Below are 25,853 nucleotides of genomic sequence, written 5' to 3'. Positions count from 1 at the left end.
GGAGGTACATTTCTCACTCTTTTCTGGAATTAAGTTGGCCATTATAATTACATAGTGTTCAGCATTGTTTTTTGGTTGTTCTTTCCACTACATTTCATTGTATGCTGTATACATACATATATTACATACATATGTGTGTATGTATATGTATACTGGAGCCAGCTCATAGGTTGATTATTAGGCTTTCATTGTGAATATTTACACCTCAGAAATTGGCAAATGCTACAAATAGGATTTGACTTATTCTTTTGTTGATTAAATAGACTTAAGAAAATGATAGAGAAAGTGTTAATAATGCATATTACCCTTAAAAGTATGTTGTGTGTACTTTTTTTCTGGAGAGCTAGTTGTTAAATATTTACCAGAACACTCCTGATTGTATGAGACACATCCCATCATTATAGTTCTGACTATACGTTACTAGATGTCTGACACTAGGCAGGTCATTTGATTTCTCTGTGTACTTAGTTTCTTCATCTATAAAATGAGGTTGGATTAGATGATACCCACAGCCTTCTCAAATTCTCAAATCCTATGATCTCTCTGCTTTCTTCTTCATCAGAATTAAGAGTCTGCCATCCTTTTGGGGCTAGCTTTCTTTTTGGAATTTTATACCATGTGATCCTAACTACCTTTTCTGTGAGTTCTTTGCAATCTACTTTTCTTAAACCTAGAACATGCATCAGACTATGTCCAGATGCCCCCTTCTCTAAGGTAGAGGGATCACTTACTCTCAATGTTCTCACGATTTCTACCTCAGAAACAGTTCAAAGTAATAGTTCATTTATTACTTCCTCCATCTTTTGGAGAGTGAAATTATCCATAAGATAAGGCAAGACTTTGCCAGATGCTCTGCTTTTGGCAGAGAAAGAGCTATAGCAGATGTTTGGATAGTGAAAATACCTTTTTACAGCTAGATAACTCCATGCCAGGCTTGTAATTTGTTTCCTCATGTCATCATCCACAGTCAACTATCTAAGTAATTGTCCCAAAGTTCTATTTCATTTTGCCTCTGAAGACCTAGCAACAAAATTGTGTGATTTGATGATTCATCTTTTGTGACTTGGCTATCATATGATTACTTATGGTACTATGCGTATACAGTACCTATATAGATAAATAACTTTCCACTTTTTTGTGTTTTGGAGGCAATCAGGGTTAAACAAGCAATAATTGGGTGTTTGAGGCCAGATTTGAATTCAGATCCTTCTGACTCTGGGGCCAGTGTTCTATCTATTGCACTACCTAGCTACTCTGACCTTCCACTTTGAAAATTTTTTTATTAATTCATCAATCAAATATTTGTTCAATGTATGCTACATACTACAGTGTTCTAAATACTATGTATAATACAAAGTTGTACAAGACACAATGTCTGCTTTCAAAGAACCAAATATCAACTGGATTTTGATCCTATTGGTTGATGAGAATTTGTGTATATATTGTATCCCCCAACAAAATATAATTTGTTTGAGAAAAGGAACTATTTTTTCTCTTTTACTCTGTATCACTAGCACTTAGCACAGTGCATGGTACATAGCAAATACTTAATTTTTTTTTTATTAAATAGTATCATTGGAACGAATACTCATTGTTTGGTTTTGTTTTGTATTCCTTGAGAAGCTTCAGTTGAATCAGTGACTGGAGACTGATATGCCTATGGCCAAATACCAATCAATGAACATTTATTAAACACTTAATATATCCCAGACACATATACAAAGACTAGTCCAACATGTTTATCGAGAAATAGAAACCTGAAATTGTTTTTGAGAGCTCAAGGCAAAAAGCACAAGTTAAGGTTCATAATGTTTTGTAAATCAGAATCACAGTCAAAACATATGAACTAATATATTAAGTAGGTCAAGTAATCACACCTAAAAACAAACAAAACCTCCAAGTCCCAGCAGTTGATATTTCCCCCCACAGAACAATCTCTTCTTAAAAGAAAAGCAACATCTCATGCTTGAGATAAATTGTTATTTTAAAAATTCTTCATCATTATAAAAAATTCAGAGAACTTTGGGGAAAAGTAGCATTTATGCACGGATAGGAACCAATTTCAGGACCTTGGACATTTCCTCCCTCTATCAACTTTGGTGGTAAGATTTTCCTGGAACTGTTAAGTCTAATAAAGTTCCGTTTGACAATGATTTTTTTCAGTTCATCACACACACACACACACACACACACACACACACACAGACACACACACACACACACACACACACACACACAGAGTCATTCTTCTTGATGTATATAATTTAAGTCTTTTAACAATGGCCTTGAGACAGTGGGTCTTTGTGTTATGATGCCAGGATTTAGAGCTGCCTCTCTCTGGGGAAGGGTTTTTCCCTGCTAAAGAGCTATTACCGAGCAATTGATTGGTGTCTCAATCTTGTCTCTAAGCAATTTTCTTCCATTCTAACTTTTGTTAGAAAGGAACAGGTTATAATAATTGTAAATCATTGTGTTTAGAAACTACCACTGTGAAAATCTCATAGCTTGTTAAAAGTAAGCAAGGTGCTTATTACTCTTTGTGAAGAAAGAACAGTGGATTTGGAGTCAGAGGACCTGGGTTCAAATCCTAGATCTGCCATTTCCTACCTGTATGGTCTGTTGACTTCATTTACCTCATTTGTTAAATGGAAGCCCTTTTAAGATCTAACATCCTATAATCTTATGAATTATATAAAGACATACAGTTCCTTAGTAGGCACTCATTAAGTATTTGTTGGATGATTAATTCCATAGCTGAATACATCCAAGAAGAGTATGTAAAAACAAAATCATCTTCCTAGACATCTCTTCATTGTTACACTGAGCTTTCAGTCAATGCTGAATTTTAATGTCATAGTGTGTGGAAAAAAGAAAAGTTGATATAGGAACCTAGAGAATGATCATACTAAAATCAATTTGGAGTGAAATGTCTGGGGGTAGTAGAGAGGCTTTCAAATTAAAATTTAAATCCAATGAACATTTATTAAATGCCTGCTATTAACATGGCACTATGGTAGGCACTGTAGGAAATACACAGTTTAGAGAAGATGGTCTGTTCTCACTATGCCTACAGGTGGAAAAGAGACATCATAGATAACTTTAATCCATAAAATCAGCAGAAATGAGCAAGCAAAGTCCTATCCAGAGGGCAGTAGTTTGACAAAATGACAAAAAAGGTGAGTTTCAGAGCCTTGAATATCAGTATAGAAACTTTACCTACTAGGCAAAGGGGATCCACTAAAAATTTTCCAAGAGATGTGATGTGACAAGATTGATTCATAATGAAAGTATCTGACAGTGGTATAAAGGTTGGATTGGAGGAAGAAAGTATAGAGTTGTGGAAGCCTGTTAGGAAGCTAATGCAGTATCAATCAGGTGGCTGATAATGGAAGTTTGTGTGAGGGTGGTAGCAACAGGAATAGGAGGGGAGCAGGTCCAAGAGGTTTTTCTGGGAATAGAATGAATTATATTTGGAACTGAGGTAAAGGAGAGGAAAGAGATAGATAACCTCAACATCACAAACTTGAAAGGTCATGTGCACGGTAGTAAATAGTAAAGTAAAAAGGAGGAACATTTTCATGGAGAAACTTCAGTTTGGTATACATTATTCCTGAGGTGCAGCTGGGACATCTGGGGAGGAGGTGTACTGCGGGAGCTGGAGATGCAGGTTTGGAGCTTGGAAGAGAGGTCAGAGCTAGAGGTTAAGACTGCAGAGTCATTTACATAGGGGTGGTAGTTGAATCTGTAGGTGTGAATGAGACCACCAAAGGAAAGAATGCTTTGTCCTGCATGTAAGAAGGAAGACATAAGCACACAGTAGTAGTGGGACTCTGCGGAATTTAGTCTAGTGGCCTCTTTTGTGATAATAAATGGTATTCACTGCCGATAGAGATAGGCAGGGAATTGTAGCAATAAGGCATCATACTCAAAACACCTAGAAGAAAAAAATACACTGCACCAAGAATCCAGAGGCTGGAAGGAATCTCAACAGATGATATAATCACCTTGCCTGTGGATAAGTGTAACTAACTCCCTTCAAACTGGCTCAGAAAGCAATTTCCCCTCCTTCTCAAAATAGCCAGAGGAAAAGTTCCATGTTAAACATCAGTTTATAGGATTGGAGAACAAAGTAGGAGATTGTGGTGAAAAGAGTAAACAGACCATATGCTGTTAACTGTTTTGGTCTCCTTTTGCCTCCTACCCTTTCTGCATCTTCAGCTCCTTCAGGTAGCTTGTCTATCAGTTCCTCAAAGTCCTCCCGATTATATCATCACCCGTATGGAGCTCTTCTATATGTGCTTGATCTGCTTTAGCTGTTTTTCCTGTCTGTATTTTCTTTAGTGCAATTTTTGCTTCCTTTCTAACCAATGCGATGTCACGGTCCAAGTATGATGGTTCTACTCTTTGATAGAGGAAATAGCTTATTAAAATGGCTTTTACAAATCCTCCATTTTTCTTCTGTTTGTAGTCCTTCCATATTCCTCATTGAATCTCATTTTGGGATGGTTTTGTTAAGCTACATATTTTGCCACATTTTCTTTTTTATCTCGCATTTAATTTTATTTTTTTCTCAATTATATGTAAACAAAGTTTTGACATTTTTTCATTTGAGTTTTAAATTCTATTCCTCTGTCTTCTCCCTCCTTCTTGTCAAGGCAAGTATTTTGACATAGATTATACAAGTGTAGTCATGCAAAATATTTCAATAGCCATGTTATGAAAGAAAACACAGAACAAGAAAAAAACAAGAATAATAAAGAAAAATCTAAAAATGTTCAAACCTGCATTCGTGCACCACTAGTTCTTTCTCTGGAGCTGGATAGCACTTTTTTTAAAAATCATAGGTCCTTCAGAATTGTCTTGGATTATTGTATTGCTGAGAATAGCTAAATCATTCACAGTTGATGACAATATTTATCTTACTGTGTACAATGTTCTCCTGATTCTTCTCATTTCACTTTGCATTAGTTCATGTAAGTCTTCCCAGGTTTTTCTGAAGTCCACCTGCTCATCATTTCTTATAGCACAGTAGTATTCCATTACATTCATATAGCACAACTTGTTCAGCCATCCTCCAATCAATGGGCATCCCCTCAACTTCCATTTCTTTGTCACCACAAAAAAAGCTGCTATCAATATTTTTGTACATACAGGTCCTTTGAGATTTGGACCTAAATCTCTTTGGAGTATAGACCTAATAGTGGGTTGAAGGGTATGCACAGTTTTATAGCCCTTGGGCATAGTTTCAAATTGCTCCCCAAAATGGTGGGATCAGTTCACAACTCCACCAACAGTGCGTTAGTGTCCAAAAGTTTCCACATCACCTCCCACATTTGTCATTTTCCTTTTCTATCATATTAGTCAATCTAATAGGTGTGAGGTGGTACCTCAGAGGTTTTTAATTTGCATTTCTCTAATCCATAGTGATTTAAAGTATTTTTATGAGACTATAGGTAGCTTTGATTGTTCTTCCATAAACTGCTGTTCATATCCTTTGACCATTTATCAAATGGAGAATGACTTTATATATTTGACAAATGAGGCCTTTGTCAGAGACACTTGTAAAAAAATTTTTCCAGTTATCTGCTTCCCTTTTAATCTTGGCTGCATTGGGTTTCCTTATACAAATACTTTTGAATTTAATGTAATAAAAATTATCCATTTACATCCTATAATGCTATCTATCTCCTATTTGATCATAAATTCTTCTCTTATCTGTAAATCTGATGGGTAAAATATTTCATGCTCCCTTAATTTGCTTTTAATATTATGTTTTATGTCTAAATCACATGCCCATTTTGACCTTATCCTGGTATACAGTGTGAGATGTCAGTCTATACCCAGTCTCCACCAAATTGCTTTCCGGTTCTCCCAGAAATTTTTCTCAAACAGTGATTTGTACCAAAATCTTGCATCTTTGGGCTTGTCAAACACTAGGTTACTATGGTCATTTACTATTGTGTATTGTGTACTCAATCTATTTCACTAATCCACTACTTTATTTTTTAGCCAGTACCAGATCGTTTTGATGATTACCACTTTGTAATACAGTTTGAGATCTGGTACTGCTAAGCCACCTTCCTTCACATTTTCCCCCTACTGATTCCCTTTTGATATTCTTGAACTTTTGTTCTCACAGATAAATTTTGTTATAATTTTTTTCTAACTCTATTTTTTGGTAATTTGATTGGTGTGGCACTGAATAAATGAATTAATTTAGGCAGAATTATCATTTTTATTAAATTGGTCTTGGCCTATCCATGAGCAATTAATAACTCTTCAGTTGTTTAGTTCTGACTTTATTTGTGTGAAAAGTGTTTTGCAACTGTCTTCATATAGTTCCTGGGTTTGTCTTGGCAGGTAGACTCCCACATATTTCATATTGTTTGCAGTTACTTTAAGTGGAATTTCTCTTTTTATCTCTTCTTCCTGGAATTTGTTGGTAATATATAGAAATGCTGATGATTTATGTGGGTTTATTTTATATCGTGCAACTTTGCTAAAGTTGTTAATTATTTCAAGTAGTTTTAAGTACACCATTATATCATCTGCAAAGGGGATAGTTTTGTTTCCTCATTGCCTATTCTAATTCCTTCAATTTCTTATTCTTGTTTTATTGCTATAGCTAGAATTTCTAGAATAATATTAAATAATAGTGGTGATAATGGGCAGTCTTGCTTCACGATTGATCTTATTGAGAAGGCTTCTAGTTTATACCCATTATAAATAATGCTTGCTGATGGTTTGAGATGCTACTTATCATTTTGAGGAAAGCTCCATTTAGTCCTAGGTTTTCTAATGTTTTTAGTAGGAATAAGTGTCATATTTTGTCAAAAACTTTTTCTGCATCTATTAAGATAATCATATGATTTTTGTTGTTTTTGTTATACATATGGTTATTTTGCTGATAGCTTCCCAAATATTGAACCAGTCCTGCATTTCTGCTATAAATACCACCTGCCAATCATATATGATCTTTGTAATATGTTGCTGTAATCTCCTTGTTAGCATTTTATTTAAAATTTTTGCATCAATATTCATTAGATAAATTGGTCTGTACTTTTCTTTCTCTGTTTTTGCTGTTCCTGATTTAGGTATCAGGACCATATTTGTGTCATAAAAAGAATTTGGTAGGACTCCTTCTCTGCCTATTTCCCCAGATAGTTTATGTAGTATTGGAATTAATTGTTCTTTAAATGTTTGGTAGAACTCACTTGTGAATCCATCTGGAGCTGAGAATTTTTTCTTGGAGTACTCATGGATGGTTTGTTCAATTTCTTTTTCCAAGAAAGGGTTACTTAAGTATTCTATTTCCTCTTCTGTTAATCTGGGAAATTTATATTTTTGTAAATATTCATCCATTTCACTTAGTTTGTTAGATTTATTGGTATATAATTGGACAAAATAGGTCCTGATAGTTGCTCTAATTTCCTCTTCTTTGATGGTGAATTCACCCTTTTCATTTTTGTTAGGGGTACTTTGTTTTTTTCATTATTTTTAAAAAAATCAAATTAACTAGTAGTTTTCTATTTTATCATTTTTTTCTCCCATAAAACCAGCACCTAGTTTTATTTATTAGTTTAATGGTTTTTCTTTCTTTCAATTTTATTAATCTGTCTTTGGATTTTTAGGATTTCCATTTTTGCTTGCCCAATTCATTGATTTGTTCTTTATCTATTTTATTGATGTACACATTTAGAGAAATAAATATTCCCCTGCTTTGGCTGCATCCCATACATTTTGGTATTTTGTCTCATTGTTGTCATTCTCTTTAATGACATTTTTAATTGTTTCTATGATTTATTCTTTGACCTACTCATTCTTTAGGATTAGATTATTTAGTTTCCAATTAATTTTTAATCTGTGTTTTCACAGCCCTTTTTTGAATATAATTTTCATTGCATAATGGTCTGGAAAGGAACTATTTAATATTTCTGCTTTACTGCATTTGGTTGTGAGATTTTTTATGCCCTAAGACATGGTCAATTTTTGTCAAAGTGCCACATACAGGTAAGAAAAAAGTATACTCCTTTCTATTCCCATTCAGTTTTCTCCAGAAGTTTATCTAAAATTCTATTCATCTTCTTAACTTCTTTCTTGTTTATTCTATGGTTAGATTTGTCTGGTTCTGATGGGCGAAAGTTGAGGTCTCTGACTAGGATGGTTTTACTGTCTATTTCCTTCTGTAGCTCATTTAACTTCTTTAAAAATTTGTATGCTATGCCATCTGGTGCATATATATTTATTACTGACATTATTTCATTGTTTATGGTACATTTTGGCAAAATGCAGTTTCCCTGCTTATCTCTTTTAATTAGGTTTATTTTTGCTTTTGCTTGTTCTGGGTTCATGATTGCTATCCCTGCTTTCTTTTTTTTTTTTTAACCTCAGTTGAAGTATAATAGATTCTGCTCTGGCTCCTCATTTTTGCTCTGTATGTCTCTCTGTTTCAAGTGGTTTTTTTTGTAAAAAACATATTGTTGGATGCTGCTTTTTAATCCATTCTACAATCCACTTCCATTTTATGGGTGAGTTCATCCCATTCATATTCACAGTTATGATTATTAACTGTGTATTTTCCTCCATCTGATTTCCCCCCTATTTATCCCTCTATTTCTTTTTACTTTCTCTCCTGAGAAGTCTGTTTTGCTGCTGACCACTACTTCCTTCACAAAGCCTCCCTTCTTTCAGTACCCCTCCCCTTCTCTTATCCTTTTCCTCCCCTGCTTTCCTGAGGGGTAAAATAGATTTCTATACCCAACTGAGTGTGTATGTCAATCCTTCTTTAAACCAATTCAGATGAGAGTAAGATTCAAGCATTACACTCCCTCCTCTTTTCCCTTCCATTATAAAAGATCTTTCTTCCTTGCCTCTTTTATGTGAGACAATTTTCACCATTCTACCTCTTCCTTCTCTGTTCTCCTAACGCATCCCTCTTTCTGATAACTTAATTTTATTTTTTTGAAATCAACTCTTCATAGTCATCTCATATCCATGCCCTCTATGTAAACTCCTTCCAATTGTCCTAATAATGATACATTTCTTAGGATTTACAATTATTATATTCCCCTATAGGAATGTAAACATTTAAACCTTATTGAATATCTTATGATTTCTCTTTCATGTTTACCTTTTTATGCTTCTCTTGAGTCTTGTGTTTGAATGTTAAATTTTCTATGCAGCTCTGATCTTTTATCAGGAATGCTTGAAAGTCCTCATTTCATTAAATATGCATTTGTCCTCTAGAGGAATATACTCTGTTTGGCTGGATAGGTAATTTTTGGTTGTAATCTTAGCTCCTTTGGTTTCCAGAATATCATATTTTAAGTCCTCCAATCCTTTCATGTAGAAGCTGCTAAATCTTGTATGATCCTGACTGTGGCTCCATGATATTTGAATTGTTTCTTTCTGGCTGCTTGCAATATTTTCTCCTTGATCTGGGAGCTCTGGAATTTGGCTATAATATTCTTGGGAGTTTTCATTTTGGGAACTCTTTCAGGAGATGATCAGTTGATCCTTTTAATTTTAAGTTTATCATCTGGTTCTATGATATCATGGCAGTTTTCTTTGATAAGTCTTTCAAATAAGATATCTAGGATCTTTTTTTTTAATCTGGGCTTTCAGGTAGCCCAATACTTAAATTATCTTTCTTCAGTCTGTTTTCTAGGTGAGTTGTTTTTCCAATGAGATAGTTCACATTTTCTTCTATTTTTTCATTCTTTTGATTTTGTTTTATTTTTTCTTGGTGCCTCATAGATCCATTACCTTCCACTTTCTTAATTACAATTTTTGAGGAATTATTTTCTTCAGTAAACTTTTGTAACTCTTTTTCTATTGTACAAATTCTACTTTTTAAGGTATTCTCTTCAGGGGAATTTTGTGCCTCTACCATGCTATTGAGTCTCTTTTCACAATTTTCTTGCATTACCCTCATTTCTTTTACCAATTTCTCTTCTAACTCTCTTATTTGATTTTTAGAATCATTTTTTAACTCTTCCAAGAATTCTTGTCAGGTTTGCATACAATTCACATTTTTTTTGAGGCTTTACTTGTAGCTGCTTTGACATCATTGTCTTCTTTTTGATTTGTGTCTTAATCTTTCCTGTCACCATAATAACTTGTATGGGCAGGTTCTTTCTTTGTCATGCTCATTTTTCAAGCCTATTTCTTGACTTTGAACTTTATGTCAAAGTTGGGCTCAGCTCACAGGGTGGAGGAGGCACTGTCTTAAATCTCAGGCCTTTCTTGCTGCTGTTTTCAGAGATAGCTCTGGGGTCTGTACATTTTTGGTGCTTCCAAGGTGGTATGATCTAAGAAGATGTGTGGTCACTGCTCTCCTGATCTGTGCTCAGGTCTTTACCCAGGAAGGGACCTTATTTCCCTGTAGCCACCAGCACTAGATGTCCTTCTAGCCCTGAGACTCTGACCATATCCCTTGCTCTTCTACAGTCACAATTGCTAGTGCTCACTTCTGTCTTGGAATTGAGATCTGGATCCCTACTGCCCTGTGAGTGACTATAAATGCTTCTCTTATCTCTTGGGACCATGACCTGGGCCCTAGCTCCCCTGTACTACAAAAGATATTGCTCCTTTTGGCCCTGGAACTCAACCCTGAACTGTGTGTGTGCAATGCAACATGGTACTGAACCCAGCACTAGCAAAATTTCCCCTGCAATCTTTTTCTGACCAGTTGTCTGACCCACCCCCATACCCCACCATCTGTAGGCTGAGAGCTCTGGAAGCTGCTTTTGCCATTAATGCAGCTACCCCCAAGGTGCGACCTTTACTGCCTGCATTGTTCCTGCCTACCTCCTAAGTTATCCTGGACTGGACAACTGTTTCATCCAACCTTTTGTTGGTTCTGCCACTGCAGAATTTGATTTGAGGTGTTATTTTAGAGTTAAAGGGGAGAGCTTGATTGAGTGCTTTTCTATTCTGCCATCTTGGCTTTGCCTTCTATCCATCCATAGTTTTCTTTAAACCAGTTTTAAGTTCCACTTGTTCTACTTCATCTACCATCCTTCTTTGTAAGATTTTGCAGATGAATTTATAGTTCAATCTGGTACTGTCTTTGATGGGCCTTTCTCCTTTTGGAAGTAAGTCAGATGTCTGCTAACTGAGGCTTTTTTGGACTTTTCATTCTCCTTGTTGTGCCAATTAATTTATGAAGAGAGTGTGAAATGACATGTCTTCTCTCTCAAAGCTGGAGGCTAGAAGACTAGAATTCAAGACTAGATTCAAAATCAGTGTTTTGTACCTCCCCCAATGAGGAGAATCTTATAAAAATGGTTTTTGAGCCATGGGTTATGTTCACATTGGTTAATCATCTAAATAAAATCATTGTAGTTGGTGTTGATGTCAGTTCTGTTGTCCATTAAAGACTAATTACTATTTTGGGAGTTATCACTGAGTCAGTTATCTGTGATTTGTTAGAATTAAGATAAGATTAAAAAACAAAGAAACAAAAAACAAAACAAGAAGAAGAATGAAGAAAAATATGGAGTGCAATTAAAATGACTGAACTTTAAATTGTTTAAATAAACAATTGAAAATCAGAAATTGAAAATGGATTTGGCGAATATTAAAGTTAAAAAGATGTTTTGCGTCCAATAGCATCTTGTGATCTTTGAAAATCCTATGAAATTTTTCACATGCAATTCATTCCATCTTCTTCCTCTAATTCAATTGTGAACCTGGCTCACTGTCTACCTGCAGTGGTTGTCCAAGGTATATATTTTGATTGATTCAGAGCAAAAAACCATGATGTAAAATATAATCATTTTCATAATATCCAAGAACCAACATATATTTATCTCTCATAGAAACAATTTTAGTACTAATAGGAATTTAGAGGTTTCACATACAAGAATGAAGGGAAGTAGCTACATTACTAACTGGAAAGTATGTAGAGATTCAGGATAGTGTGAATGAAGATAGGAGGATGTGAAAAGATTTTATAAAATCTGTGATTTCATAGCTATGAGTACTCCCTCCACTAATGCAGGTCGCAACCTTTCCCTGTTTTAGAGGATATTTTTTGTGAGTTGTTATAACCAGACATATACCTTCTCCCACACACTCACAAATAATCAACTGATGGCTAGTGATATGGTAATGAATTTGGCTGGTCCTAAGATAATATTGTTGGGCAGTACTCAAGGCTTTCCCAGATTGATAAGACCAGCTGGAATTTGCATTCCATTGGCCTAGCCTTCAAGAGTCCAAGGTCACCCTCATCCCTTAATAAAGTTTAGTTAACCCCTCTGGGAGATTATCCCAATTTGTACTTGCAAGTCAGATCCCTACAAGAACAGTTGATATCTGGGGTATTGTAGGTTTGGACTACTAACACTACTAGCTCCTATACCCCCACTGCATTAGCAATCATACAGTAGACACAATTAGCTGTTAGCCAAAGCTTTTACTCAAATGGAATAGCAAGAGTAGTAGCCACAAAAAGTTCCCATTACAAAACCGGGGTACTCCCATAAATGCACACTGTTCATTGTAAGAGTGGGCTCAAACTTAATCATAACGGTAGGGTGGCACCCATGTAGGATACACATGTGGCAAAGGTTATTCACAGCTCCTGGTATTGCAGGGCCTGGGAGTCTTGCTCGCTTTCCGGGGTCCACATGCAGCTCTCCTTGGTGAAGTGCTTTTGCTGGACAAAGTGTTGTTCTCCCAAAGTTTACTTCTCACTATGGTATGACTGTCTTCTCATCTGCTAGGAGTCACTCTCCTGGAAGATGCTTTCTCCCTCAGGTCTCATTCTTTATCTGCATCTATCTGGAGTGTGGCGTGGCTGGATGCAGTGTCTCATATTGATCTGGTAGTTCTGATTAAAAGCTGGATGGTTGATGTTGGTGGGATGAGAAGAGAGAAAACCCTTGCTCTTCTCCCTCTCCCTACTTCTCCCTTTCTGCAGAGGTCTCTTTGCAGCTTGCAGAGGCTTCAAAACTGAGACAGCTGGATGAGGCATCTCCTTCTGGGCATGGTTCTGTGACATATCATGACAAACGAGGTGTGGAAAGGGACTCACATCTCTTCTCCCTTACAGAAGAATCAGAGGATAATGAAAGAAAATTTAGCTCTAGTTTCGCCTAATGACAAGGAAATAAGACCTCTAAGATGCCTTTAGTCCCAACAATACATGAAAATTTTGGTGAGAAGATATTGAGTAGGAAGGTTTTTAGGATAATATATACACTTCTTGAAGAATGACTCTAAAAGTGAATGTAATCAGAAAAAAAGATGAATGAAATCATAGCAATTTTAAGAAGGAGAGCACTGGCCAGCTTTCTGATGATGATAGGTAGAAAAATGTTGCCAGCTTACTTATTGAACTGAATTTAAACATGCACAATTAAAAAAAAAACCAACAACCAAAAGATAAAAAAGATTGAAGGCTGAGATTGACATATGAACATCAGATATAAAAGAACACAATGAAAAAGAAGAAATGAAATTATTGGTTCTAGGCAATCTCCAGAATGGAAAGAAAAGGAAATAAACAAATGCTTATGCATGTGTAACAAATCTTTGAGGAATTAAAGTGCATCTTTATTTATATCTTTATTATTAATAATAATAATAATAGCTAGCATTTATATTGGGCTTTAAAGTTAACAAAGAGCTTTATAAATATTGTCTCATTTTATCTTCTCAACAACCATGAGAGGTAGATTCTATTATTATCTCCACTTACAGATGAGAAAATGGAGGCAAGTGGAGATTAAGTGACTTGCCCAGCTACTAAGTGTCTGATTTTTTGAAGTTTTCCTGATTTCTGGTTCAGTGCTCTATCCATTGTGCCAGCTAGCTGCCTCTTTGGTTGAGAACATATCCTTGCAATATCATTATGACCAAGAAAAGAGTAAGTAGCATTATACCTAGCTTGCAGATCAGGTAATTAGCTTTCTATCTAAATAAAGGAAAGCCAGAACTGAGGCTCATAATCTTTTCCTTTTCAGTTTTATTTCCTTTTCTCCTCCTGTATTCCTGGAGGGAAAGCAGTGACTTTTGAATAATGTCTACTATTTCCATGTTCCAGATTGTAAATGTCTTTTTTTTCTCATTATGTGTACCTAGTATAATTTATTGGTGGGGTATAAACAGAAGGCCTTTTGCACAAATTCGAGAAAGAGAGTGAACACTATTAGTGTTGACTGGCTAACCAAATCAGGTCAGTTTGGTATTTAAAATAAGAATTTTCCCTCATGGTCTGAAAAATTAGGGGAATTGCTCTAATAAACAGGTCTAATAAGTTGTGTCCTCTCCCTCATGTTAAAAAGAATGAGCCACAGGGGGCCTCGCTATTTTCAAAAGAAAGAGAAAATTCAATGCCCTAGCATTAGAACAAAATTTTGCAAGCCTATAGAGTTCAGTGGGAAGGGGGCAGATTAAATGATAAATTATTTTAATTGCTTCTAGAATAAATATAAGAGAAATCAGTTGTTGGAATGTAGATAACTTACAGAGAACACCCAAATTAACTGAGTTAGGAAACAGCTGATAGTTTTTATCTATTAGGAAATTGGATATGATTGGACAAAACATGGCTTTTTGAAAGTCAAAAGAAACATGACTCTAAACATGGCAGGATTAGCAAAATAGGAGGAGACCTAACCAATTGCTGACTTCTGAGGAGCACTATTTAAAGCAATTAAAGTACAGATCTTTTTTTTTCGAGTGTTTCAGATGCTTATTAAGATTTAAGAAAACTTCACTAGGCCCAAAATAGTAATCAATTATATTTTGTTTCCTTGACCTTTCAAATAAAGCTAATTTATGTTTTAAAATTGCCTCTTTGATTAATGTAATGATACTGAAAAATAGTAAACAAAGAAACAAAATGAACTATAAAGTAACATAAACTTTCTCCTCAATTGTGTACCACAGAAATTATAATGTTCTCATACTATATATATAAAATACTCACAGTATAATAATATAATACAATGTAATACAATAAAGAGACTATAATATATAGTTCAGGTCTGACTCAGGTGGATCTGGTGCTTCAGCTTTGGAAATGAAACAAAATGAGATGTCTACAAACCATCTAACAGTTAACAAGCCATCTCCAGTCGTCCTGATGAATATCCAGCCACTGGACCCAGATGGTTCTGGAGGAGAAAGTGAGGCCGGCAACCTTGCGCAGCCCTCCCTCACTCAAATCAAAATCAATTGTAAGTCATGTCATCATCTCTCTGACGTCATGGTCCTCTTTGAAAATGAAAGACAAACACCACCACCACCACCACAACAATAGTTAACACAAGGAGCATCACTTAGCCATAACAGGGAAAAGATACTTAGCAAGGACACAACATTGATTCAGTTGAGTGCAGTTGCATTACTTCTGTTTTTGCCCTACTGGAGCACTACTAAAGCTTAAGGGGGAGGAATAATCAATGGTTTGAGCCTTAATCTCAGTTTCCTAAGTCAATTAAGCCTCAAAGCTGGCTTTTAATACATTTTAAGGAAAAACTAGCTTAGCCTACACAGTAGATATTGTTCCTACCACACTGGTCAAAAGAACATAGAAATTGTCTTTTCCACCAAGCACTTGATCTCCCTGCCAATCATGTAAACATGGCAGCCCAGGGTAACGATGGTTTAGCTTATGAGCTCATTTGCATAGTATTAGGTGAGAGGATGTTGGAAGATGCAACCAATATCATCTCATAAAACAGATGTTTTCATGTCTCTTTAATCATGTTAAAATTACAAAAAAAAATATCTACAGTTTAGAACTCTTGTATAAGGATCATATAGGGTTCAGTGAATAGAGTGATGGGCCTGGAATCTTCATAAGTTTAAATTCAGCCTCAGACACTTACTAGCTGTGTGACCCTGGGCAAGTCACTTAAACCTGTTTGCCTCAATTCCTTGTCTATAAAATGAGCTGGAGAAGGAAAGGGCAAACCACTCCAATATCTTTGCCTCCAAACAGGGTCATGAAGAGTCAGGCGTGACTGAAACGACTGAACAGCAAATAGGATCATATATTCAGAACTGAAAAGGACAGTAGAGTTTATTTAGTCCAACATCTTCATTTTTGCAAATGAAGAAATTGAAGCCCAAAGGAGTTAAATAACTTACAAAATATCATATAAGTGGCAGAGGCAAGATTTGAACCCAGGCCTTCTGACTTCAAATCTAGTACTTTTACTTTACTACACTGCCTGGGGTGCATGCCTCAGGAACTAAAATACTTAACAGCTAAATTATATTCTAACACCAAAGGAATTCATCCCATTTTTCTAATAAGAATAAAAAATTTGCCAGTTTGCCTAAATTCCTTGCCAGCCACTCCTCACAATATGAGGTAATAAAATGAATGAAACTAGCCATCTTTCACACCCCTATAGGCTGAGAGGGCAAAAAGCTATTGTTCAGGCTGGTGGACACATTCTGCCTTGTCAAATAAAGTTCTACTTTGGGAGTTACTGTATTCCATTTCTGCCTCATTTCCCAATTCATTGCCTGGTGGGCAGCTTGCTGGACATAAGCCTTTCCAAACTGAGTTTGACTGGTCCTCAGATGAAATACAGGCTATTCCAAGGTCTGAACTCAATACCTTTCCAGTTTGATAGAATTTGCTACAGCATATGTTTTAGGAAATCCAGGATGACTTCTGTTCCATGATGAGGTATAACAGGATTTTAGTGGCAAACAAGATGTTAAAGGCACAAAATGACAGTAATTTATTAGTACCCACTGGAAAAGTTCCAAGGAATAGTAATGGATTGAAACTCTTCTTTGCAGATCATTGGCTTTATACTTGGAAACTTTTTTGTGTTAGAAAAGGAGCTACTATCAAGCATATTTGTTAAAATGAATAGTTTCAGGCCCAACTTCTAATGAGTGAATATCTACATCAAAAGTGCTCTGCTTCTGATCCAGCTTTGTGGCACAGTTGATAGAACAGTCAGGAAGACCTGAGTTCAAATCTGGCCCCGGGCACTTACTATCTGTGGTACTCTGGGCAAATCACTTCACCTCTGTTTGCCTCAGTTTCCCCTCCAAGAAATGGGGATAATGAAGCACCTATCTCCAATGATTGTTGTAAAGATCAAATGAGACAATAATTGAAGAGTGCTTGGCATGGTGCCTGGCACATAGTTGTTGTTTGTCCTTCATTCTCAAAGAGGACCATGGCATCACAGAAATGTTAGCTGTTATAGCTATTGTTATTCCGCTTCCATTGGTTTGTAGTCTCAGTTTCTCTGTATGCAGTGACTGAAGGAGATGGTGAGTCACCGTACTTGGTTCTGATGTTAATGGTTTTACCGGTTAAGCCATGTCATCTTTCTAGATCTCAGTTTCATCTATAAAATGAAGCAATTGGACTATAAGATGTGCACTGTTACTAAATTACAAAAATTATGGAGTATGGCACTACCAATGCATTCCTTTTTTTAAATTTCTTCCTCTAAGAACTTTATTACTTCCTTTACAGGTGAAGAAGCCCAGGTTCAGTGGGTAGATCCTTACGAATGGACAAGATTTGATTCTTCACTTCATGTTGCCAACTAATTTCATGTCAGTTCTTTTGTTATTTTTGTTTTTTTTAATTAATTTATTTTGATTTATCAACAATCACTTCCATATGCTTTTGAGTTTAACAATGCATTCCTTTTGCTGGTCTTCATAAATAGCACTCATCTTGATCATGACTCTGGTCAAGATGAACAGACTGGTTACACTATATACTTCCCCCCCCAACCCCCCCCAACGGAGACGTAGCCTTAGTATAAATGTCAAATATCAATTAGGCCTGGGAATTGTGAATGAGAGGTAGAATGGCATAATAGAAAGTGTACAGGACTCAGAATAAACCTTAAGTCCTAGCTCTGACATCTACCAGCTGTGTGACTTCAAGCAAACCACTTAAAACCTCTCTAAGCCTGTTAACCTCATCTGTAAAGTGGGGCTAACTGTACTTGTGCTGTATACTACTCAGAGCTGTTTTGTTAGCTAAAGCTGTAAAAATGTGATTTATTAATACCTTCTGATCTAGTACGTGTTTCTGTCATAGAATCATGGAGGCAGAAAGTATGAATGAAAATGAATTCAGTGTTGCTGTTGTATGTTGGGGAGGGAGGGAGAAAAGGAAGGAGCAAGCATTTATTGGGCATCAGGGTCACACAGCTAGGGTGAGGATGCAATTGAACTCTAATCTTCCTGACTCCACGACTAGCATTCTGTTCTGTACCACTGTCTCTTTTCACTTTCATCAAAATTTTTTTTTTTACTTTCAAGGAAAGAATTAATTATATCTCATTCACAGCATAGGAAGTGATTTCTAGCATAATGCTTCTACTTTATAAAATGTTGCTCCTCCAGGAAAAATGATTCCACCATTCAAATTTAGCAAAAATTCAAAAACCTAACTTTATATAATAATGTTCTATAGTTATTTAATGGTGTTTTGTGTATTTATTTACAGGTAACTCAAATAGAAAAGCCAAAGCTACTAATTTAAGTGCAGTTTCAAATTCAACAAATGAAACATCATGTGATGCAGATGAGATCATTCAAGAAAAGCTGATGGATAAGACAAATCAACATCGCTCATTTGTTAAAAATACTGCGTTTTAGGAATTTGGTGGAAGGACGAGAGTGAAAACAGTATGTATTTTAGGTATCTTTGCAATTTCAGATGCAATTTTTCAGCAAGACAACAGTGACATAAAGTCACATATGCACGCACACACACACACACACACACACACACACACACACACACACACACACACTCTCTCTCTCTCTCTGTCTCTGTCTCTCTCTCTCTCTCTCTCTCTCTCTCTCTCTGTCCCCTGCATCACATTTCCCAAATAATCTAGTTGTTTTTTGAGCAACAGAAATTTTTATGACTCAAATGCCTTGCTCAAGGATGTGGCATTAACTATATAATAGGGAATTAGGTTAATGAGGTTCTTTGGTAGAAATACAGTTAAATTTCCACACAAATGACAAAAATATCTATTAGTCTATTACAGCATAAGAAAAAGGCATAAGAAAGTTTGTGCCATGTTATGAGTGTTTGATAATTCAAACAATTCAAATTGCAAATTTAATAGTCTTTTAATAAGCCTCTTTTAATAAGAAATGGTACTTTGTTTATAATTACACATGAGGTGAGATAAACAAAGTATATTTCCTGGTTCCAGTCCCTTGAGGATTCTCAGACCAATCTATGTTTAGTAAGCTTTTTTTCTTAACCCATTTTCCCATTAAAATAAAGAAGTCCACATACTAATGCTGGTTCATGTGCCAAAAGTCCTGTTTCCTTGATCTAATTACAATGGTTTCTATGGTAAGTAATAGGAGTTTCATGTTATTCAGTGGAGAGGGGACTAGTTCTGGAGTCATAAGAGCTGGGTTCCCCATCTTTGGTGCTTATTATCTGTATGACCTTGGTCAAGTAATTTATAACTTCCCTCCACCTCAGTTTTCTCACCTGTAAAATGAGGCATTAGGCTAGCAGGCCTCTGAAATGCTTTCCTGGGCTGGCTCTCTGACCCTAATTTGGTACAAGTTATTTCCACTGCTTCTCAATAAATTATTCTGTAATCCTACTCTATAGGCAATAGGACGTAAGTTAATACAGTATTTCAACTTTCTGATTTGTTTTTAGTATATGTTAATATTTGAAATGTTGTTAATAAAGTTATTAAAGTATCATCATAAAGTTACCTATTTTTCCTTAATTGTGTGATTTCAAAGATGTTGCTTCTGAATTGCGATCTCAGTATGTCCAGTTATGAGCTTATAATGGAAATAAATGGGGTAATAGGATTCAATTTATAGCAAATTTTACTTGGGCGTGTTTTTCTCTTAAGTGAGGTAGACATTTATTTTGACCTTTTCACCAAGACTCAGTTTACAAAAAAAAAGATTTACTGTTCTTCACAGGCAAAACCTCAGAGATAGGTGGGCATTATTTATCAAGCTCTGCCAAAATTCCTAATAAAAAACCTGAGCAAATCTTATACGCCATTAATGCAATAGCTCATGAGCTAAAGTTATAGTTAAAATAAATGCACTGAACTACACATCAAGTTCAAAGAAATAGTTCAAATTTGTTTCAGTTGAAAATTCAAAATTGCTTTTTAATAGTGCATGAAAGCCTGAAAGTTGAAAAATTTCCATTATAAGAATGACATTTTGTTTGAATGTAGAGTACTAAGAACTTGGTATTCATTTTTATGAAGGGTGAAAATTTAGGGCAGTTATTTATAATACTACTGTGGACACACTGTGAATTGATTTTTAAGCTTTTAGTGTAAAAATCCAGAAAAGTGGCTATTTTAACAGTTACAGCCAGATATTATCTCTGATGGATATTTGGGTTGAGGAACAGGTTAGTTAAGATACTGGTATGTTTTATTTTGTATGTGTTAACTATGTTACACAGATTATTGAGACAAAACTTAAAGATCTGGCAGCTTGAGTCAATAAGAGTTATTTTCAAAGCTGATGTGGAAAAGATTCCATGTCAAATAAAGCACAATGGTGTAATTCCAATGTTTCACATAGCCTTGATGAATACTCAATATATTTTGTTGTTTTTATCTGCTTAAGTCATTATATGGTTTTGAATTAGGTTTCTTACTGTTTTCACTATTTAGTAATATGACAGAAATATTAGAAAGAAGGAAAAAAAGGTAAAAATGAGAAAACAAAAATAAGCAAATAGAATTTGATATGGCATAAATCCTCTATGTTATTTAGTTACGGCAATTTCTTCTAAATTGGAATAAACTATATTGTGATTATGTTTAAAAAATAAACTTAATTTTTTTGGGTAAATTTTCTACATGTATCTTTAATTTTTTGTTAAATGATGTACTTTTTTACAATGATCTATGGACTGTATTTGTTGTTTTAAGTATGCACATATACTTGTTTTGTTCATTCCCAGTTACTGAAGCTTTTCGATTTACAAAAAAGATCTGAGATCATGGAATTTCTATGCGATGAAAGTGTGTAATGGATAAGGAGAGCCAGTGACACTTCTTAGCCAACAGGTGGCATGGGAAAAAAGGAAGGAAGCAGTTGGCAGTTCTGCCTATCTAGAAGCAAATTCTTTACCTCAAATCCAGGGACCTCAACAGTTAATCTTGATGCATTCCCCTTTTGAAAGATCATGTCTCCATTTCTATCTAGATGAAGGTGAATCTGTGTATGTGCCTCTGTGTGAACATTTGCAAAGTGATTCCAGTTAAGTACTGAAATATCTACATATTGGATAAAATGCTATTTTGGTGATAGTCATATTTGTATAACCTTCAGAATTTTTATTATTACTGAATGATAGTAGCTTATTTGAAATAGCATATAATTTTTATTTATATTAGATTAAATGAGTCAATATTTTGGAGAAAGGACTGCAACTCCAACCCCCTAAACTTTATTGATAAAGAAACTAAAGACCAATGAGATGAAGTGACTTGCCCTAAGTCATAAAGCTAGTTAATAGCAGAACCTAGGTCTCCTGGTGCTCTTTCCAATGCATTTTCTGCCCCACCACACTGCAGAAGAATAGCGTTTGTTCACTTTCTGTTATGGTAAACTGGTAAAAGTAGAAATGAGAATGACAACTTGTATTGCCGTTGAATGGGTATTCAATTCCCATAGCAAGTCATAGGTTCACTATGGAAGAAAATTAATCAGAATTCATACCTGAAATCAGGAAAAGGACTACATAATGATAAAATAAATAAAATTGATAAAGAGCAGACTTAGGAGCAATTAACTAAAGCTCTATGGAGCATCTGAAAAAAAAAAAGCTGTGGGCAGCTATGTGGTACAGTGGATAGAGAGCCAGGCTTGGAGTCAGGAAGACTCATCTTCCTGAGTTCAAATCTGGCCTCAGACACACTTGCTGTGTGACTCTGGGGCTGTCACTTGACCCTGTTTGTCTGAATTTCTTCATCTGTAAAATGAGCTAGAGAAGGAAATGGTAAGCTACTCCAGTGCCTTTGCCAAGAAAACCCCAAATGGAGTCACAAAGAGTTGGACACGACTGAAACAACTAAACAATAATATGGGCAGTGAAGAAATGGTATTAGGTATTATATATACCTTTGGCTGACCTGACTAAAGCCTTTGTTAGTGTTGTTTTATATATGAATTTTGATGAATAGGTGATCATCTATTAGAAAATGAGTCTAATTTGTTCATTTATTTAATGTAATAATATAAGATAAAGAAATTGCATTTGGAATCAGGTGAAGGTTTGAAGTAATCATGTCAATAACTGGGTACATTTTATACTTTGCTCTCAGATCACTACTATAAATGTCAACCATGCCAGAAATTCAATATGATGAGTCCATACTTTTATGTGTAGCAGCTTACATTCAATTTATAATTTTAGAAATTTCAGGCAAGATTAAACAAGAAAAAAGTCAAGTATCTGAGAGCTAGATACACATTTCTTACCCTTTAAAACTTGTGTGATCTAACCTCCAGGTAAGAAATTGTTTTGCCTATGAATAATACCTCCCTGAATCTACCCTCTTATTCCTTCTCTTCTGCTAGTGAACTGTATTTTGCACCCAATTGTGTGCATATTCTTCCCTCCACTCCTTCCATCCTTTCTTCCTTGAACAAGCTTTGTGTTTTTCTACTTACAGACATTGATTATGTGAAATAATTTCTCCCCACCTTTCCTTCTCCCCTAGTGTATTCCTTTCCCTCTCCCTTCTTTTATAACCATCAAAAACAAAAGTACTCCCAAACTCTTCGTCTTATTTAACTCCCACCATGAACCCTGATAACAAGATTTCGAGGGTTATCTCCCCTTATCAGAATGTAAACATTTCATCCTTGTTAAGTCTGTTATGATTGCCCATTTGGATTTATTTTGTTTCTCAGTTCCCATATCTATATTTCAAAGTTTCCATTAACTTTGGGAATCTTCTATTTCATTAAAGGTCTCTTCTTGCCCCTCCCCAGTCCCTTAGTAGGATTATAGTGAGTTTTGCTGGGTAAGTTATTCTTGGTTGTAAATACAGCCTATATATTTTGTCTTTTGAATACCATATCCCAAATTCTCTATTCCTTTATATAATGATGCCCACTAAATTGTGTGCCAACATAAATGTGGTGCCTTGAATTCTTTCTTTCAGGTGTTGTGTCAATCATTTTAGGGTTTCTTTTAGTAGGTGATTCTTGGATTCTTTCTTTTTTCACTTTGCCCTCTGCTTCTAAAAGAGCATTTTTCTCTCAGGCCTTAGTATGTTCATGGCTTTGAGGCAATCCAAATGCTTCTTAGATTATCTTTCCTTGATGTTTTTCAGGTCATTGTTTTTGATATGAGTCATCTTACTTTTTTTTTTCTATTTTTTTCAGGGTTTTGATTTTCTTTTAATATTTGTTGCCTTGCGTATTTGATACATTCTAATATTTTCATTTTTAATTAATTTATTTTGATTTATCAACAATCACTTCCATATGCTTTTGAGTTTAAAATTTTTCTCCCCCTTCCTCCCCACCACCCTCCCCAAGACAGCACACAATCTGATATAGGCTATATATATACATTCTTATTAAACATATTTTCACATTAGCGATGTTGTAAGTAAGAATAGGAACCAATAGGAGGGACCACCAGAAGGAGGAAACAAAATTCAACAGAAGAAAAAAAAAAGTAGCAAATAGTACGCTTCGTTCTGCATTCAAACTGCATAGTTCTTTCTTTGGATGTGGATAGCATTTTCCATCATGAGACCTCTGGAGATGTCTTAGATCCCTGCATTGCTGGGAAGGGTTAAGTTTATCAATACTAGTCATCACACAACACAGCTGTTTTTGTGTACAACGTTCTCTTGGTTCTGCTCACTTCACTCAGCATCAGACTATACAAGTCTTTCCAAGTTTTTCTGAAGTCAGCCTGTTCATCATTTCTTATAGTACAATAGTATTCCATTGCATTCATATACCACAACTTGTTCAGCTATCCCCAATTGATGGGCATCCTCTCAATTTCCAATTCTTTGCCACCACAAAAAGAGCTGCTATAAATATTTTTGTACATGTGGGTCCTTTTCCCATTTGTATGATCTCTTTGGGATATAGCCCTAGAAGTGCTATTGTTGGGTCAAAGGGTATGCATATTTTTATAGCCCTTTGGGTATAGTTCCAAATTACTCTCCAAAATGGTTGCATCATTTCACAACTCCACCAACAATGCATTAGTGTTCCAATTTTTCCACACCTTCTCCAACATTTATCATTTTCTTGTTTTATCATCATGGCCAATCTGATAGGTGTGATACTATACCTCAGAGCTGTTTTGATTTGCATTTCTCTAATCAATAGTGATTTAGAGCATTTTTGCATATGATATAGATGGCTTTAATTTCTTCATCTGAGAACTGCCTGTTCATATCCTTTGACCATTTATCTATTGGGGAATGACTTTTATTTTTATAAATTTGACTTAATTCTTTATATATTTTAGAAATGAGGCCCTTATCAGAGAGACTGGTTGTAAAAATTCTTTCCCAATTTTCTACCTTCCTTCTAATCTTAGTTGCATTGGCTTTGTTTGTGCAAAAACTTTTTAATTTAATGTAATCAAAGTTACCCATTTTGCTTTTCGTAATGTTGTCTATCTCCTGTTTGGTCATGAATTCTTCTGTTTTCCATAAATCTGATAGGTGAACTATTTCTTGCTCTCCTAGTTTGCTTACAGTATCAGCCTTTATACGTAAGTCATAAACCCATTTTGACTTTATTTTGGTAGACGGTGTTGGATTTTGATCAATGCCTAGCTTCTGCCATACTCTTTTCCAGTTTTCCCAGCAGTTTTTTTTTCAAAGAGTGAGTTCTTATCCCAGAAGCTGGGGTCTTTGGGTTTATCAAATAATAGATTACCATAGTTACTGACTACTGTGTCTTGCATACTTAACCTATTCCACTGATGCACCACTCTATTTCTTAACCAGTACCAAGCAGTTTTGATGATTGCTGCTTTATAATACAATTTAAGATCTCGAATGGCTAGGCCACTTTCTCCTGCATTTCTTTTCATTAGTTCCCTTGATATTCTGGACCTTTTGTTCCTCCAAATGAATCTCATTATTTTTTCTAACTCCATAAAATAATTTTTTGGTAGTTTGATTGGTATGGCACTGAATAAGTAAATTAGCTTAGGTAAAACTGTCATTTTTATTATATTAGCTCGGCCAACCCATGAGCAAGTGATGTTTTTCCAATTATTTAGATCTGACTTTGTGTGAAAAGTGTTTTGTAATTGGGAGGTAGACTCCTAAATATTTTATAATGTCTACAGTAAGTTTAAATGGGATTTCTCTTTCTATCTCTTGTTGTTGGGCTTTGTTGGTAATATATAGAAAGGCTGATGATTTACGTGGGTTTATTTCACAGCTTGCAACTTTGCTAAAGTTGTTTATTATTTCAAGTAGTTTTTTTACCTGATTCTCTAAGTATATCATGTCATCTGCAAAGAGTGATAGCTTTGCTTCTTTGCCTACTCTAATACCTTCCCTTTCTTTTTCTTCTCTTACTGCTAAAGCTAATGTTTCCAATATGATATTGAACAACAGTGGTGATAATGGACATCCTTGTTTCACCCCCGATCTTACTGGAAATGCTTCTAGCTTGTCCCCATTACATATGATGGTGAATTCTAATTTTAAAAGTCTTTTGCTTAGGTAAGATTTTTGCAATGTTTGTGTTAAGTTGTTAATTTTCTTTCCAAATCATTCATTTAAAGGTCTCATTTCTTTCCCCATTCTTTTATCTAGCACTTTCACTTCATTTATAAAACCATTTTAAACTTTTTTTTTTAGTTGTTGCAGTATTTCTTT

General features: G+C 35.3%; 1 protein-coding gene across 1 annotated transcript in view; it reads left to right on the top strand.

Annotated features, from left to right (window-relative positions):
* The window catches only part of SHISAL2B (shisa like 2B), a 34,428-nt gene extending 13,676 nt beyond the window's left edge, over positions 1-20,752 (top strand). The window contains exon 3 of the mRNA XM_021007197.2: positions 18,458-20,752. Within this exon, the coding sequence (XP_020862856.1) occupies positions 18,458-18,609 (152 nt within the window). The 3' untranslated portion in view covers positions 18,610-20,752. The remainder of the gene's footprint in view (positions 1-18,457) is intronic.
* Positions 20,753-25,853: the final 5,101 nt, after the last annotated feature.

Source organism: Phascolarctos cinereus, unplaced genomic scaffold (assembly GCF_003287225.1).
Source record: "Phascolarctos cinereus isolate Bilbo 61053 unplaced genomic scaffold, phaCin_HiC Scaffold_4;HRSCAF=312, whole genome shotgun sequence".
In the NCBI taxonomy this organism is placed as follows: domain Eukaryota; kingdom Metazoa; phylum Chordata; class Mammalia; order Diprotodontia; family Phascolarctidae; genus Phascolarctos; species Phascolarctos cinereus.
Note: the sequence above shows the minus strand (reverse complement) of the source record. Positions and strands in the feature narration are given on the sequence as shown.